This window comes from Pteropus medius, unplaced genomic scaffold (genome assembly GCF_902729225.1).
Source record: "Pteropus medius unplaced genomic scaffold, Ma_sr-lr_union100, whole genome shotgun sequence".
NCBI lineage: Eukaryota > Metazoa > Chordata > Mammalia > Chiroptera > Pteropodidae > Pteropus > Pteropus medius.
The window spans coordinates 1,251,815-1,270,689 of NW_024351072.1; the positions used below are offsets into that span (position 1 = coordinate 1,251,815).

Genomic DNA, 18,875 nt, shown 5'->3' on the forward strand with positions numbered 1-18,875 from the left:
TTGCATTTGAACAGCTTTTTTGAACTAAAAACCTTGAAAAGCTAGCCAAAGGCATTATAGCTAGATGATCTTCAGACAATTCAGAGAAGTTGTTAAGAATTATAATTATCTTCATTTTTTTAAGACGGAGAATTTCAAGTCAAGTGATTTACTCTCAGTTAAACAATTATCTAGAGACGTTTTAACACTTTAAAGTTTGTTTTTATATTTGAATCACTATCCATTTCACTACAGCATACTTTTCCCATTTAGTTGCAAACTATGACTGGATTCCTACAATTTCCATCACATCTCACAAATCCAAGTGTAAACATAAATATTACATACATACACAAACCTCTCTCAATCATATATTTACATCTTACTTGCACATCTTACTGTAGTCACCTATGCTGGTTCCAGTGACCCCACTTCTGAAAGTCCAGGTAATAATGCTCTCACAGGGAAACACTGTGTCATTAATTACCTAGCAGTTGTTGGTGAGTGCCCCAAATGCTGAGATTTGAGTCAATAGGCCTAATGGGATTGTGCCATTCATTTGAAACTAGGGATTAACAACGGTTAAGGAGCAGCCTGTTACTACAACCCATAGCAAAACCCACAGGAATGGGGAAAAAGAAGACAGCCTGATTCATTCATGGTGCCCCTCTATTCTCCCCTAAAAAGTCTTGGACCTGATGAAAGAGATGAGAAAAGGGAATTAAGAGCTCTCTGATGAATCTATGCTTCTTTCAATAAGCAACAAACTGCATGCTGTGCCAAGCATTTGTTATAGTAAAATCCTCCAGGATGATGGATCTAAAATCATTTCAGGGAATGAGAAGAGAGACCAGGAAATAGACATTTGGCGATTACTGAGGAAATGCATTCCAACGCATCTTGTCTTACTTGGGGAAGTTTGCTTTAAGATTTAACCTTGCCATTTTCCATCGCCCATCCAATTACTCAGTATGATTTCTATTTTAAAAACTTTAATTGTGGAAAGAGTACTATTTGGCAAGTTCACTCTTGAAAACTACTTTACTCTTGGCAAAGTATATGAAATGTCAGCAATTTATTTCTCCATGGCATGAGCATGTAAAATAAAGAAACATGTAAAGGGACATTTCTTTTTAGGAAAACCAGTAAAAAGAAATAATATGCTTGAAGATCCTTTTGGCTTATTTAAATATCACTGATTTGCAATGAATGACAAAAATACACCAATGTGAGGAACTCCCTAACAGGTTAGACTGGTAAATGCTACAGCTTCTATTTCAGGGAGTGGCCATGTGGTATCAACAAAAAACAGTCCAAGCAGTAAAGGATCACTTTGTCTTTCAATGTCAATCAAGTAAATGTTACTGCATTAGGATACAAAGGTATAGAAAGTGTGTGTTTATCACACATATATTCTCATATCTGATTCATCCACATTTAAGTTTACTGAAGCTATGATTGAAGAAATCTGGATTCATACACAAGAAAATGTTAATCATAATGGTGAGTGTATATATATATATATATATGTGTATGTGTGTGTGTTTATACACATATATATATATATTTGCTTATTTTCATGACAATGCTTTCCATCTGTTATTAAAATGATGGGACCAGAAGGCCTAAAATTACATACTGAGCTTATTTCAAATGAACAAAACATCACTTAAAAATTATTACAATAATTATGTATGAAAAAATTAAAATATTTTCCAGGCAAAAATTAATATGAAAAAATTACAACCAGAATCTGAACTATGATCAAATCAAAAACTCCAAGTCTATAGAATCAGTGGTACAGTCTGTAGAATCCACTTGCAGAATCCATAGCCTGCGAATAAGGAGAGGGGCAGAGAAAGAGAAAATACGGAGCAGACATTTGTGACACAGAGTCAAATTATAGTCTATGAAATTTTTTTTCATGTACAGCTGCCTCACCAAGGAAAGATGTTTTGTGGCAGCTGCCACTTCCAATATTAGCCAAGTACATCATTACAATAGAGATAGAAAGGGATCTAAATTACAGTAAATCACTTCCTGCAACATTGTAATTATGTCTAAATGTGACACTGAGGTAGGTAGCTCGTGAATCTGGGGAGAAGGCAGATGCCTGAAAGTCATACGATCTTAATTTTCTTCCAGCTCTCCTGCTCGCAGCAGTGAAATTGTCCTCAAGACTCTGCTTCTCTGTTTCCTTGCTTGTAAAATGATGGGATCGACGCAATGATCTGTAAGATCATTTTTTCATGACATATAAATAAGTTTTTTTTAAACTGAATAAATAACACACCAGCATTCCTAGGCTGGGGGCCACCCTCCCCAAGCAATTTCCTGTAGGCTAGAAGCACAGTTTGTATAGTAAGCAAGTTTTCTAAAGTCATTTCTGTAGAAATCAGACTCTGACCCAGCGATAGATCTGTAAAATCTCTAAGGCCTCTTCTTACTCTAATATACTGTGATATATGTTAGGTTTTAACTTCCAGGGAGTTTTTAAGGTATCTTTCAAAGAAAAGTAGCCTAAATCTCTCATATGGAACCAAAATGAAAATCAGAAACAAGACTTCCCTGACATTTTTTAAATTTCCAAGATGTTGCTATTTTGGGTATAGGTCTACATTGTTTTTTTTTTTTCCATTTCAAAAAGATATAGCTGTTAAAATAATGACTATATTGAACAGTGGTAATTACTCTATATCATAACTTTCATCTGAAGGCCTCAAGGCCTTTGTAACCAATAACTAATTCTTTTAATGTCGCTTGGGAATAAGAATCATTATCTACATTTTAACTAACAGCAAACTGAGCTCAAGAGCTCCCTCAAGTTCACACAGGCAAATAAATGGTAGAACTGGAATCGGAATCATGTGACAAACAACGAGAATCTTGCCCACACCCTCTAAAGGATTCCAATCAAGGTTAGAACAAAACCCCAAATCCTCACCATAGCCTGGGATGATGCAATCTAATATATCACTCATCTCTCTCCACCATATCATTTTACATATCTGGCTTTGAAATTACCTCTTTGACTTTATTTCCAATTATGCTGTTCTAGCTACACTGGCTTACCTGCTGTTCCTCAAACACCCCAAACAAGCCCCTTCAGGCCTTTGCATTTTCTGTTCCCTTGGCCTGGAATTCTCATCTACACCTACCCACATTCTTCATTCTCTTACTTCTTTCAGGTCTTTGATTGAATCTTACCTCCTTTGAGAGGCCTTCTAGGACCACCTACCCTTATCATAGCACCCTATTTTATTTTTTTCATAGAATGATCACTATTCAAATATATCTTATTCATTTATGTTTATTTGCTCTGTCTCTTTTAGACTGCTAAGGTCCATGTCTCATCCACTGCTATACACCCAGTACCGATAACATATAACAGTGCCTGGACTCAATAAACTTTTGCAAAATAAATGAATAATTCATGCTCCAGCATAGATTCTCTAGCAGTTTCACCCAATAGAATGGTGTTTCTCTGTAATGCTCATATTCTTCTTTCTCCTCCTCTTTATATTATTTTGCCTAGATGGTAAACCCAAGTGAAAGTTCCCCACCTTACTCAGGGAGAAGCATGAATCCTAATGAGGGGCCCACTCAGACCACCAAGAAGAATAAAATGGAGAGGAAGCCAGAGCTCATTCTGAGGGTCCTGAGCTGTCTGGATGACAACCGTTTGAACATTTACCACATGACCATTTCTGGAGCAGGAACAAAGGCCTTTTGTCACTCAGTCGAATCAAAGATGGAAGGCAAGAAAGTGTGAGTACCCAGTATCCTCAAATTAGGAAAGCTTTTTATCATTTTATATAACAGATCTCGAGTATTTACCTATGTGTTACCTAGAAGTTAATTATGTTCTGTTAAATGACATGAATCAGGAGCCCTGAGAAAGGATGCTCTAAAGGCTTTTAAGCAAAGTAGGTGGGCCAGGAGCAATGTAAAAATGGGGCCAGGATAACTTACTTGACTAATGTCTCAGAACAGAAAAGAGGGGATCAGCAAGGAAAAGGAGAATGCAGGAGAAGAACCAGAGACACACTGGATGTCAGAGTTTTTCTAAGCAACGATGAAAGAAACAATGGGGAAGAAAACCTCACAACTTACCAGAAAACTGAGTTGCAGTTGATTATAGCAGAATGTCAGGAACTTCATCCTGTTGAAGAACCCCTACCAGCAGGTTGGCAATCTAATATAGCACTCATCTCTCTCCACCATATCATTTTACAGTCCTACCAAGTTTTAATATATCGTGTAGGTCTAACCTCTGGGAAACTAGTTAAAAATCAAATCGTTTTTCTTAAATAATTCCACCGTATCTGGGCACTGGAGATTTTTTAACTATTTAGTTTCAGGCAAAGTCTTGTAGGAGGGGGTTTACAATCCACCCTTCACATTCCAAACAAATTATCTTAACAGCTTTATTTTCAGTATATCATGGCCCTGCTCAAATTTTTCAATGACCCTCAATTACCCACACTGTACAGCTCACATGCCCAATCCGGCATTCAAGGCACTCCCATGATCCTACTAATAATATAAAATATCAATTGCTGACATCTGTGGAGTGCTTACTCTTACATTCTCTAAGTGCTTTCCCATATCGTTTAATCCTCATAATGACCTTGTGTGGCAGTTACCATTATCATTTCCATGTTCTCGTTGAGAAACCGAGGCATAGGGATATACCAAAGCACCTGATCAACTTTATCTCTCGTAACTATCCAACTTCTCCTAACATGCTTGCTCTATGTATATTGTCTGCCACACTCACCTTCTTTCTGATTCCCTTCGAGGCCCCAAGAAGTCTTCTCTGACCCCAAATCACAGTAATCTGAATTCAGATAACACTTGGAGTCTACCCCACCTTAAGATAATTCATTATTTTTATTGTGTCTCATCTCCCCAAATAGGTTTTAAGCTCTACATGTTACACTTCTCCTTATCCTCTGCAATGCTAACGCCTTGTACTAGTATTCAATATATATTTGGTGATGAATTCATTGATTTCCTAATAGTATCTGGTACATGAGAAGCCCCTAATAAATGGTTTTAAACAGTCATCAATGAATAAGGGAAAACAAAACATTAAAAAAAAACAACAAATTAATGAGAAATCCCTTACCCATAAAATGAGTGTAATCCATTTGTTAGCTGTGGGAGAGTGTGGTAGACTTGGGAATACAATGCACTAACATATCAAAGATAAAAGATTTTTCTCTTTTTGTTCCAACAAACACAATGACCTTTGGCTTCCCAGCAATTATTTTAATATCAAATGTGCTTTCTTAGGTAAAATACTCTTTTGATTTGTTGTTCTCCCAGTGCAGATGGGGAAAAACCCTCCCATAACAGTCAAAAAGTGAAGACTTTTAGACTCTGGTTATATAACAAATGATTCTCTTTTGTTCAAAAGAAAAATGAAAGAAGAGAAAGGGCACCAAAAGTGAGTCATATATCAAGCAGTTGAACTTGCAACCCCAATAACATACCAAGACATTTCAACGTTTAACTGCTGAAAATGGAGAGGAGGGAGCTAGAGGAATGTGACCAAATTGAGCCAAGAAGATGAATAAAGGTGGGTTGTCTCAAGGTTGGCCAGGAATCTACAGCAGGTTTTAATAAAAAACTACTCTCAAAAGCAGATTCTTCCTTATTCCATATATCATTATATCTTTTAGGAAAAACAGTTCTAAATACCAGGGGAAGGTCATGTACAATATCCCAACTATCTATTCCACATTAAATTCCTTCACTGATACTGAAAGAAGTTGAAAAAAGCAGATGTCTCTAGCAGCTACTTGAGAGAGAATGTAAACGAATAGGTTTCTTTGAGGATTAGAATTTCTGTTGAAGGATCATTTCTTTTCTATGATATCTTAAACTTCTCTCCAAAACTTTTTCAGGAATTGAAGAGTGTATTCTCATTAACTAGAAAACACAAATTGAGGAAATTAATCACCTATGACAAAGCTTGTCTTGCTTTAACATGAGCACCAAGAACAAAGCAAATTATAAGCTTTGAGTAAAGTAGTCATGGCACCCAGACAACCAACAGAGCTTCTGCAAGAGCTGCATGATGCAAGCATCCTCCTCAGTGAAAAGAAGTGCTTGGGTGCCAAGAATGTGACTTGTGGAGTGATACACATCATTAGCCTCTCTCCTGTAGCCTGAGTTCCTTGGGGCTGCTTTCTCAGCCAATAATGGGAATGCTCAGCAAGCAGTTCTGGGAAAATAATGACAATCGCAGAAAATGGTGAAGACTATATCTTAACAACAGACTAGAACTGGGGGGAAGGTATATACTGGGGAAAATGCAAATTTTATTCCATAAATGTTGGGTTGTATAATCTTCCAATATGAAGAACTCAGCTTACTTCCTTCATCAGTCCCCTTTGCCCTGAAGCCCATCACCCATTGACTTGGATGTTCTTGAAAACTCTCTGGCAGCTAACTAAGGAGTTTTAACTTTCTAACTCAACCCATATATGAATAATTTTGGCTACCTTATTCATATCGCATTACAGGGCACGTGGCTGGTTTCTCAAAAGACCTTATAAAGTAGCAGTCTTTTGGTTCCCTTTTATCTCCTGGATTTTGCTGAATCTCTTCTAACCATCTTTATTCTTTTTTTCACCTTCTCTCATAATTTTATTTTCTCCCTCCTTGCTATTGCATTCCCTTATTTTTGACAGTCAATATCTCCAGGAAAAGGACTTGGACTTGTTTGTAAAAGCAAAGTGGTTGTGCATCATTTTGAACTTGCCAAAGGACTGATGCTACATAATTTTTCTTTAATTTTATTATTAGTTTCAAGTATACAGTACATTGGTTAGACACTTATATAGTTTATAAAACGACCCCCCTAATTGCTCTTTCTCTCCTCTGGCTCTCCACTTAGCCATTACATTAATGCTAACTGCATCCCTTATGCCGTGCTCCCCATCCCTGTGGCCATCTATCAACTTACTAATTTGTACTTCTTTAACCCTTCACCGCAGTCTTCTACCACCCTCCCTTCTGGCCATCCCCAGATTGTCCTCTATATTTGTGAGTCTGTTTTTGATCCCAAAAGTTTTAGATGAATAAAGACCCTTGGATGCACATCTTTCTCTATAAGATACTAAGCTGTCCTGCTTTAATCCGTCAGCCCCAGAGAGATCTGCAAACCAAGGTCAACCACAGCACATCAAGGAGGCACAGATAAAATAGGAGGGAAGACACATGGCTTCTGTAGGCTGTTATTTGCCCATGAGTCACAATGAATACCCAGGTCCTTCTGCTGTAGCCTCCTGGTTAGTTTGCTGTGAGTTTGAAGGGCTATCGAAGCTTGAACTTTCCCATAGAAAAGGTTCTCTGCTCTCGACTCTGCAAGCTCTAGCCACCAGTGTGGGCTGAATGTCCTAACAGGCAGGGGACTCCAGATGTACCAAGGGTAAAACTGCCACCAGTATCAGGAAAATGACTCAGATAATAGCATACTCAAATCAACTTCCCATTTGCTTGTGAGATTCATTCATATTCTTCACTTCAAAACAACATAGTAGAAACAAATATATAGAAATTTCCTTTCAGAAGGTCTCACAAACTCTGCCAGCCCTTTGCCTCAGTTCTTTTGCTTCTGCCTTTCCCAGTTCTCCAAGAGCTGGGTTAGCTGCTGACCTTACCTTTAGATTCAGCCTCTCTCCTAGGCCTGAGTCAATCCAGGACTGAAGCAGAAGGAAAGTGTATGACATGACCTCCCACCCTATAACAGGACACCTGAGGGAACAAGCCTAAGTCCCCTAGTGAGCCTTGGTCCATAGGCCTGGACTTCCGCTTTGGCCCTCATTCCAAATTCCAGCCTGGCAACTACAAAACTGCTACCCATGCCCAATCTTCGTCCTGGCCTGCTCCACATATTCATATGCCCTGCATTTTACATACAGAAAGAATACAGTAAACACTGCAAGTTTCAACTAATTTCAACAACTCTGAAACTAAATAAGTTAAAATACAATTCTTAACGAAAAATCCGTGCAAAATCCTTCAGACACTTTAACTAAATCTGACTAAATCTTCCTCTTATATTCACTCTAGCTGTGGTAAATCCTGAAATATAATACTACTACTATGGCTCAAGAGGTGAAACTGGAAGAATATAGGATCAGCTCTCAGAAATCCAAAATGAATACTCTTAATCCACAATGGAGAATAGCTAGGATAAGTGAAATCCATGACCAGAAACAATTCCCAAATTTCCTTATGGCCTTTATATGTCAAAGTGTTCCCTATTCATTTTTTTTAAAGAGCTGTGTAGCACATATGACCAATTGGGTTTAGTCTTCTTTTCCTTCCTTTGCCTACTGTTTGGTAGAGGTTTTAAAAAGAAATATGTGTTTTATGGCATGTGAATTATACCTCACTAAAAAATGAAATAAATGGTCAAAATATGAACAGCTGGGAATAAAAAGAGGAAAAGCAAAGAGCCTAGCTCAGCAGCAGCAGAGCAATTAGCTGGAAACAAGCAGCAGCTGTCTCTTTCAGCCAGGTCACGGGCTCACCATGTTGCCTCAGACCCATCACTCACTTCATGAATTTATAGTTCCTGGCTGGCCCCTGTAAGTGGTGGAGTTTTCAACCTCGTAGATAATACACAAGCTGAACAATCAACCTTTGACTCACTGCCAGAATTCGTTTTCTATTGCAGTTCTAACAAATTACCACAAATTTAGAGGCTTAAAACCACACAAATGTAGTACCTCACAGTTCTGCAGGTTATAACTCCAACATGGGTCTCACTGGGCTAAAATCAAAGTTGCAGTAGAACTGTGTCCACTTTTGAAGGTGCTAGGGGAGAATCCATTTTCTGGCCTTTTCCAGTTTCTAGAGGCTGCCCACATTTCTGAGGGCATGGTTTCTTCCTACATTGTCAAAGCTAGCAACATAGCGCCTCTCTCTGACCCTGCTTCTGTCCTCTAGTCACTTTTCATAACTCTCTTCTTCAGCCTCCCGCTTCCACTTATAAGGACCTTCCTGATTACACTGGGTGCACCTGGGGCACTCAGGCTACCTTCCCATCTGCTGATTAGCAATCACCCTTTCCCATGTAAGGGAATAGTCACAGGTTCTGGGGATTAGGACATGGACATCTTTGGGGGCCATTATTCTGCACATATCAACCAGCCTGTATTTCAAAAATTATGAAAGAAAATGTAAAGCATGCACTTTTTATAGACAACTATATTTTGATTTACAAAATATGGGCTCCTAAAAATGTATATGTAAAGCAAATTATGATTTACAGGTATTAGAGTAACTTGCTATTGAAAGGAATTCTATAGTGAATTGTTTTGTACTGATATTAATTCTGTAATGTCTTATTTTATTAATCCAGATTTCCATACATTAAATTTACTTAATGTTGAGGTAACTTAAGTATGGATAAAACATTAAGTATTTTGAGAACATCAGGGGAAGAGAGTGGAGTCAAAAAACATAGAACCATTTTCTGACAACCTGCACAGAATTATAAACCTTCATACATGCATTTGTGAACCTGATAACTGACAGGAGCTATAATAAAACTTGAGTCTCATTCATGCAACTAGTGAGCACCAATAGTGTGCTGGTTAAGAACACAGACTCAGGCATTAGCCTGACTAGATTCAAATCCCACCTCTGAGAACTTCGGAGCTGTGTGACCTTGGGTTAATCACTGAATTTCTTTGTGCCTCACTTTTCACATCTATAAACTAAGAATAATATAGTACCTATAACATAGGGCTGCCATGAGGATTAAATGAGACACAGAATATAAGACACACAGTATGATGTGTGGCACATTTACGTCCTCAATAAATGGATTCTCTTATCATCACCATGTACAGATCCGTGATTAGGTGCAAGAGACACACAAGAAACATCCTCCACCTTGAATTCGTTGTTTTCAGGGCTTGAAAATGAAAAATGAAAGTGAGAACAGGACATGGCCACTAAATGGAAAGCAGCAGGTGAAATATTAAATTAAAATAAAATTTGAGTCTTCCCTTGGTAGACACCCATGGTTTCTGCTTGCAGGCAATGTGAAAGATAGAATGACCTTCAAAACTTAATGGAATTGTGAATCATCCTCAGCAAACCACATGGTCTTATATTGAATATCTGAAAGAACGGTTATATTTCGTATCAGAGAATAATTTGTTTCTCTGCTCAGACTCTTCAAGTAGCTTGTTAGTTTTACCTTGGGGTTTTAACAGCTCTTCACAGCCTCCCAAACAAAGCCAACTTCATGTCCAAGGGATTTAAGGCCCTGAACAATTTTATCCTTCTCACTGTATCTAACTTTGCCTGACACAGACCCCTTACACAAATTCACCATTCTGGCCAAACTACAAAACTCACTAGTCCTGATATTACTAACATATTATTTTATATAGTGAGTTACTCTAGTATGTTTCTTATCTAGTCTGCGGGGCTATCAAAGGATGGGGACCCCATCTTACATAACCATATATTTCCCCACGGTGACCAGCATATAATAAGCACTAATTATTATTTGCTAGATAAATGAATTATCCTATCCTTCAAATAATTACATTCATTTCCACACAGGAACCTTTGATGCTCTTTTGTTTCAAAGCTATTTTATTCATTCAACTGACACTCTCTTTTTTAAACTTCCTGATTCAGAATACATTTTTTAAAAAAGTTGCACTTCTAAATTCATCCTGAGGTTTCAGACTTTTAAAATTCCATACATCTGTGAGAATCTTCTCATTAAAGTTGTTTTTTTTTTTTGGAGCCTATTGTAAAGTTTTTTGTTTTTTAAAGAAATATTGTTTATAGACATGCTACTCAGGAGAATATCGTGAAAATGATGAAATAACATCTTACCTTCATGGTAACCGTGATGGTGCTATTTACATTCGCTTTATGCAACCAGCCTTGTTTTATCACACCACCCTTCTGAGAACATAAAGAAGATGAATCCTGAAATAGAGTGAAAACCATCAGTGAAACAGCAGCAAGCCATTTAATCAAATATTTGGGGGGGACAGGGAGAGCTAGACCCTCTCCCATTTTCTAATTAAATGATAAAGTTACCCTCCCTCCACAAAGATATCTGATTAAACTTAAAATTGTTAACTATAGAATAAAAGGCTCTCTGTTATGCACACAGTAGGCACTCAATATTCACTGAATTGTATGAGCTGTCTTCTTGGAAAATCTTCTACGTTATGTAAACAGGCAAACTGCACCTCAAAATGTCACAGACATCCGGGCCATCTGTCCCATGAGGGATCTATCAGGCAGGAGAGTCCAGATGAATCACTACACCACATGCCCAGTGTGGGAAAAGCAACTCCACAAACATGTCCCACAGGTGGGAAAACATGTTTATATAAAAATCACAGCCCATTTCACTTGATTTTTCCTCAACTCCATTTGGAAATGCAATAATTTTTTTTTTTTTAAGTTTTAAAAAATACTCATTAGTTTGAAATCTGGCCACAGATAATTAAAAAACAATTATTTCCCTCATCTTTTCTCAAAGAAATCTCTCACAGCAAAAGTGACCATGAAGAAACCAGTATAGTTGCCCCCATCTTTACCTCATCTTTTTCACAGTCCTCATCAATTTCAAACACATGACTGGGAATCTTTTCTGGTCTCAGAGATTTGCTGAAAATACAAGAGAATTGTCTTAGACACTGAATAGAACAGACGAAAACCAAACCAAACCAAACCAAAACAAGATGAGTAAACTTCTTTCTTTCATAACCAAGAAAATGCCAAGACATGAGGAGGAAAAATCCTTTTCTCCTTTCCAAACTCAGATTCTCCCCTCTGACGAAACTTATATTACCTTTTATGTAAGGACTCCCACACATGCAGCCAGCAGCAAAGATATAACTAAGGCCAGATACTTTGTCAGGGGAGGGCAGAAATTGCCAAGGAATGTATGCCAGAGCTGTTAGTGGTGGCAGAACCTCAACTTTCACCAAGTCAAAAAGCAACAGAGTGTAATTCTGGCTCTTCCATCTGTTTGCCATATGACCTTGAACTTGTCATCTTAGGACTCAGTTTTCTCCTCTGAAAAAATGCTTTTAAAACTATAAAAGGCTACAAAAGTCTTATTTATCCAAAACAGTTTCATATGCTATCCTGTGAAGTTGGTAGTATTATGGATGAGGAAAGGGAGGGTTTAGATTGTGTGACTGGCCCCAGGTCATCTAGCTAGTATGTGGTAGAAATAAAATTTGAACACTGACAGTCTGGTTCCTGGGCCAGTGTGCTCACAGCAGTCCTTCGACTCAACTGAAAGAGATGTACTTTTGTCAAGAGATATCTGGGGCCATCGAATTACGCCAAACATCTAGCTTTTTCATTGACACCACTGGAAAATGCTCACTACATTATCCAAAATCGAATAAAGATGATTTTATGGTCAATATAGATAGGCCAAAGCCAAAAAGTGAACTCATACATTTTGGAAAGTATTTCAATGAGCAAAGTTAAAACATATTCAATTACCCAAAATACCGCATTCATGCAACATGCTGGTTGTTTGAGGTTTTGCTCTACCATAAATTACAACTTTCACATACAACTTGTACATAAATTACAAGTTTCACAAGTGGTTAAAAAAAAAGGTAAAATGTTTAATAATTCTCCTTTTGAAGGTTTCCCCTTAATTCTGAACTTACCATGGCAACATCCGAAAGTCCCCAGAGAAATCTTCATACTTGTAGTTTACCACATGCCAATCTGTGCTGTAGGTTTTAATACACTGAAAAAAGAGGAATCTGTAATGTGATATGTAGGAAAACAATATATATCTAGATAGATAGATGATAGATAGATAGATAGATAGATAGATAGATAATCTCTAGTTTTTAAAAATCTGGTAATAATCTGACAGACTTTTAAAAATCATTTGGGAAATGTTGGTACTGGGATCTTCTTTTGGGGATTAACTGTGTCTCCTTAAACCAACTGGCAGCAATAAATACCAATTCTTATGCTCTCTTGAACACTGACTCCAAGTGCGAACAGTATTGAAATCAAAAAGAAAGAGACTAAGAACACATGCAACTTGTGAAAGTATTTAAGCTATATCCTTCATATCACATCATATAAACTCTTTACCTAGGTCAGTCAACTTATAGTAATTTTATTTTCCATTTACAGTAAAGGAATGATTATTTTGAATATATGATGAATGTTCCTCTGTAGCCTCTGAGCCTCTTACCTCTTTGACAAACAAACTCTGGGCCCTTTTCTCAGCGTCTTCTGGTACAGTGGATTGTACTGTTCTGCGTTAACGACTTATCACCAGATCTACAAGACAAGAGCGTTCTTGCTGTAAGAACTGGCTTGGCAAATACAGCTTTGTTTTGTTTTTCTTTAAAAAGTTGTTTGTGAACTCACGGATATATCTTCCATTGGAAACATAAGCAGGTCTCTGAGGGGATCACTGTAAATCTGGGTTTTTCTTTGGGTGATAACATTCTCATAGTCCAAGGGCTCAACAACTTTGGTCTTCTCCTTCATAAAAGACAAAAAGAAAGTTAATATGGTCAAATTCACAAGAGATAAGTTTTTCTCCATGTGCTAAAGATACCTTATTTCACAAAAGAAGGAATTACAGATAATAATAAGCATGTAAAGGAGACACTTTTACAAAGGAAATACTCTCCATGACTAGACACACACACCAAACACATACATACACTCAGACCTCTCTGTTAAAAACAAGGGTTCTGAAGAGAGAGCACTGTGCTCTGCTTATCCATAAGCCTTCCGAAAATTTACTGAATTTACAGTAAAGCAAAAAGTGGTATATTTGGGACTGTGGAGGATGGGCCTGGGTCAGGTGATGGCCGTTTCTTTCTAACCTTAATTGAGAAAGGCGTAGGCACCGTGCTTTTGCTGCCAGCCTGTTGTTTTTCTCGCTGAAAGCCAGCTGGCGGAAAACCCTCGGCCTACTGCCGTCCACCATCCAGTCTAGAGCAAACAAAAAATGTCAGCGGCTGGCTAACTCACTCCTCCCAGAAACCTGTGGTGCTTGCCTGCCCAGCCCCCGCACCCCGCCCGGAGGCCACCGTCAGCCCGGGGCTTCACCCACAGGTGCCCAACACTGCCAGGAAAAGTTGGGCTCTAGCTGCGGCTCTAGCCTCAGGGAGAGAAACAGAGCCCGTTCCCGTGCTGTGCACTTCCCTGAGCTGTGGGACTTGCACCCAGGACTGGGCTCAGACATACAACAACAAAAAAAAGTGGTATATTTGGAAGCCTGTCAGTTGATATTTACTGAATATGTGCTTGTCACTGGGTAACTAAAGGGGAGAAAGTATTAACATTCACTTCCCTGCTGTGTACCAGCCATGCTGTCCAAATAATGTATCAACTTCTGGCATAGCTGGGGCAAGCGTGGGTATTGAAGGTGCTTGATCCAGTGGGCAGGGCATAAAAGGGTGAGGTTCCACATGGCAAAGTCAGTGGGTCCGAGTTGGACTTCCAGGCAACCTGGCCATTGATAGTTGGGCCCTAGCCTGAGGATAAGGTTACCAGGATCAGGGTCAGTGACTCTGAGAAATCTAGAATACGATTTATTAATAAGAATGATAATAGTTAGCATTTACTGAGCCCTTTCTATATGCCAGGTACCATCCAAGTGCTTTCTCTGCATTTTCTCATGTAATACTCATAACAATCCCATGAAATAGGTTTAATCTTTGTCCTCATTTTACAGATGAGGAAATCTTAGGCTCACTTCAGATTGGGTAACTTGCCCACCTTCAGAGCTGAATTCAAATCTTAGTCTGTGACTAGAAAGGATGTTATTCCTAGCTCGTGCAGCTTTTTCTCTCTTCGGAAATATACGAAGATACAAATATTTAAGGTACTGAACTTGAAAAAGGGTCCCATCACCTACCTTCCTATCATCTTTTCCTTCACTTAACTTACCACGATTTTATATACCATCTTATTTTAGCTCTCTGCCTATCTAAAGGCAGGGAATTCCCTCTATTAGTTTACTGCTATAACCCCAGCACCTGGAACATTCATTAAATCGTTGAACAAACTCTGAGATATTAAGATTCAACCAGAGCCATGTCTCAACACATTATTCTAAACTAAGGTGTGTACATGTCAGTGATTTCATTAAACATTTTACTTAAGTCAAACTAAATTATAGTTCTTAAAAATTTTACAATAACAACTGTATAAAGAAAACTTGAATTTAAGATATTTTAAAACTTAATATCATAATGGAATAACGATTATATTTATATTTGTGCACACAGTATTTGAGGCAGTCTCCAGTACACTATATCCACACAATCCTTTGAGAACAGATTTTATACATGGTTCACAACAGTTCACAGCAATACTGCAGTTCCATTATCTGAAGGACATCTCAGAACTTCCTCTATAAGATTAGTTAGAAAAATTAGAGTAAACCACTGTAACCAATGAGAATCAGTGTTCAATAAGTCTAAAAGATCCTAAGAAAAATAGTATGAAGGTTCCTCCAGAAATTAAAGGTAGAACTACCACATGATCCAGCAATCCCAATTCTGGGCATATATTCAAAGGAAATAAAATCACTGTCTCAAAGAGATATCTGCATTCCCATGTTCACTGCACTACTACTCACAATAGCCAAGCTATGGAAACAATCTAAGTTTCTACCTACAGATGAATGAATACACACACATACACATGCACACACTGAAATAATATTTAGCCATGAGAAGGAAGAAAATCCTACCATTTGTGGCAACACGTATAAACCAGGAAGGCATTATGCTAAGTAAAATAAGTCAGACAGAGAAAGACAAATACTGTAGGATCTCACTTATACATGGAATCTAAAAAAAAAGAAAAAAAAAAGTAGAATGATGGTTGCCAGGGACAGAAGAATGGAGGAAAATGGGGAAATGTTGGTCAAAGACTTTCCGTTATGAATAAGTTCTGAGGATCTAATGTACGGCATAGTGACTAGAGTTAATAATACTGAACTGTATACCTGAAAGTTGCTGAGAGTAGATCTTAAATGTTTTCGCCCCACACACAAAAAAGGCAACCATGTGAGGTGACAGACATGTTAATTAACTTGATTGTGGTAATCATTTCACAATGTATACATATATTAAATCATCACACTGTGCACTTTAAGTATATGCACTTTTATTTTTTAATTATGCCTCAGCAAAGCTTGAGAAAAAATACCCTAATAGATATACTTCAAGTTTTAAATTTGAATTTGTAGAACCATGAGGTCAAATCAAGTAGATCGTTCCTATCATGTTTGTGAATACTCATGCAAAATGAATCAAAATAGAAAAAAATCCTATTTGGGGAACTCAAAGATTTTCTGATAGGAAAACTGGACCCCCTTGTCCCTTATGTACCATGTTGTCATGGACCCAAGTGAAAGGAAACTGCTTCCAACTCTGAAACTCAAAGTCTGTGATCATTTTCTATGAGAAGTTAAATGAATAAAGCCCCATCTAAAACAAACAAATAAAAAATAAAGCCCCATCTAAGAAGGCAAGCCTTAGGCACTGAAAATGATTTCAAAGTCTTGCCTTTTTTGACAACCAACCCCCAAAACAGATTGCAAACACTTCTCAAATTTCAATGTTTAACCTATTGAATCAGCACCTATTAATTTCTCTGTACAATAATTTCACAAGTACCTGTTCCAAGTAACTTTGAAAAAGATAAAAAAAGAAAATGCTCCTTTAGCTTTGTAATGTAGTTGACAAATTAATATGGAAAAGCATATGTCAAAATGAATCGCATCTTTAAATGCACAGTATATGCCTTCTAAAAATAAAGCTCACAGCATCTCATGTGTTTTGAAAACCATATATTTATTTTATAGAAAACAAGGTTTCACTTTTCATTTAAAACTGATTAAACTAAGCATTCTGGGTCTTCATTCTTACTTCCTTTGTCAGGGGTGGCTCAATTGCAGAAAAAGTTGGGGTGGCTAATCTGGGTTCCGAAAAGGTTCTAGGCCTGTGAATCCAACTTCATCTTTATAACAAGAAAAAGAGGAGGGGCTGAGCCACCCCATGTACCCCACCCTTGCCTCCAATTCCCATTTTTTTCTCCACCCCTCTCCCAGGCATTAAAAGCACAATTTGAACTAGAAATGGAAGAGAGAGGCTACAGTAAGAGTCAGTCCCAAAGAACTGCAGCCTACATTTCCCTTCCAGTAGGATTCTTGTAACTCTGTTGACATCAGAGACCAGGAAAATCCTTTTTTCAAATTATGATTTAATGGTGGCTCTGCCTGCGGTCTAGAACATATCCCTTATCTAACTTTCCTATTTATGATTTTATTATTAGACTTATAGGGTTACCCCAAATAAAGCTTCTATCACACACAAAAAAGGTCATTCACTCGGGCTTGTAATTTTTCCTTCCTGCCAGTTTGTGCACTGATTGGCCTGAAAGGTGCTTTTTCATAACTCGAGAAAACTGTCTTGTAATAAATAGTATTTTACAAACACTCAAATAGTAGCAAGTTCCCACTGTGCACTGCTATACAGTTCTGTAGCAGTGTTAAGTAAAAGGCAAAGGCATTTATACAATCTGGAGAGAAGGAAGCATATGTTACAGATTTCTCTTCCTAAGTAACAGGAAATTTGGAATCTGCTCAGTTTTCACCATGTATGAAAAAAAAAATGGTTTGCCTTTGAAAGTTCTCATTCACTGACTCTTAGTCTCTCTTGAAATAACTTGCCAGTAGTATTACTCATTTTCTGTTGTTGTTGTTTAACTCGAAGATCACTTTGCAATCTTAAGAAAACATTTTCAATATACATTCTACCTATTTCACACCAAAACCTTTCCAGCAGACAAGGAAAATACTATCAACTTTATACATGAAGAAACTGGCTCAGAGGCTTACAATCAGCTGTCCACATTCAGTAGCAGAACCAGGATTCAAATTCAGGTCTTACAATGCTGACCCTTCTCTTCTTTTCTTAGCAGTGTTTCCCAAACTCGACTTATGTATAATATTCAAGATTTTTGGCACATCTTCGGCACTATCATATACTTCACATTTTTCTTCCAATTTCTTCTTCATTGAAATGTACTTATTGAAACTGTAAGTCTGTATCATTCCCATAAAAGAAAATAAATCGGTATTTTCCTAACTGTTAAAAAAATAAAAAATACCATCTTTGTGCCATGGTTTGGGATACAATGTACTCTTCCAGGCTTAGTCGAGCTGCTAAGGACCAGATCTAAAAGAACTTCCATGCGTAATCCCTAAAACTGTGAAAAAAAATGCACAATTCCACAAATTGAGATAATTTTCTATTTCTAATACAGAGTGAAAGGACAGAAGTTAAAAAAGGAAACTTAACAATTCGGATTTGGTTACAGTCTGTTTCTTGGTCCAAGGAGAGGAAACAAGGATCCTAACTAAGAGTCAGTAACAGCATTAAATACTTAGATTTTACAATTTTGTGACGGTTCCTGTGCATCCATTGTACAGGATGACTGGCCTTTCACCATCTTAATGATAACTGCAGAAATATTAAAACAAGCTGGTAATCCTAAAAAAATATGTAAATATATGTGTGCAGGTAGATATTCACCCATCCAACCACTCAAGTATTTAAAAGTACACATGACTAGCAAGCCTATTTATACTATCATTAGAAACTTGACCATATAATTTCAATTGCATTTAAAAAGCAATAATAGTAATGAAATATTTCTCTATCAACAAGAAATCAGCCAGGGTTTCTTCTGCTTAGGTTTCACACGAAAAGGTCATTAGTTTCTTGGTAAATTTTTTAGTTTAGAAACAAGTTTTGATTGTGATAAGAAACATAGCAAAGTGAGAGACATACCCGGATTGCTCCACTTGGAACAAC

At 37.6% G+C, this 18,875-nt stretch overlaps 1 protein-coding gene across 1 annotated transcript in view; it reads right to left on the minus strand.

Annotated features, from left to right (window-relative positions):
* The window catches only part of DOCK11 (dedicator of cytokinesis 11), a 177,019-nt gene that overhangs the window by 122,135 nt on the left and 36,009 nt on the right, over nucleotides 1-18,875 (minus strand). The window contains 5 exon segments of the mRNA XM_039842502.1: nucleotides 10,861-10,956; nucleotides 11,580-11,649; nucleotides 12,675-12,757; nucleotides 13,220-13,308; nucleotides 13,395-13,515. Of these exon segments, the coding sequence (XP_039698436.1) occupies nucleotides 10,861-10,956; nucleotides 11,580-11,649; nucleotides 12,675-12,757; nucleotides 13,220-13,308; nucleotides 13,395-13,515 (459 nt within the window).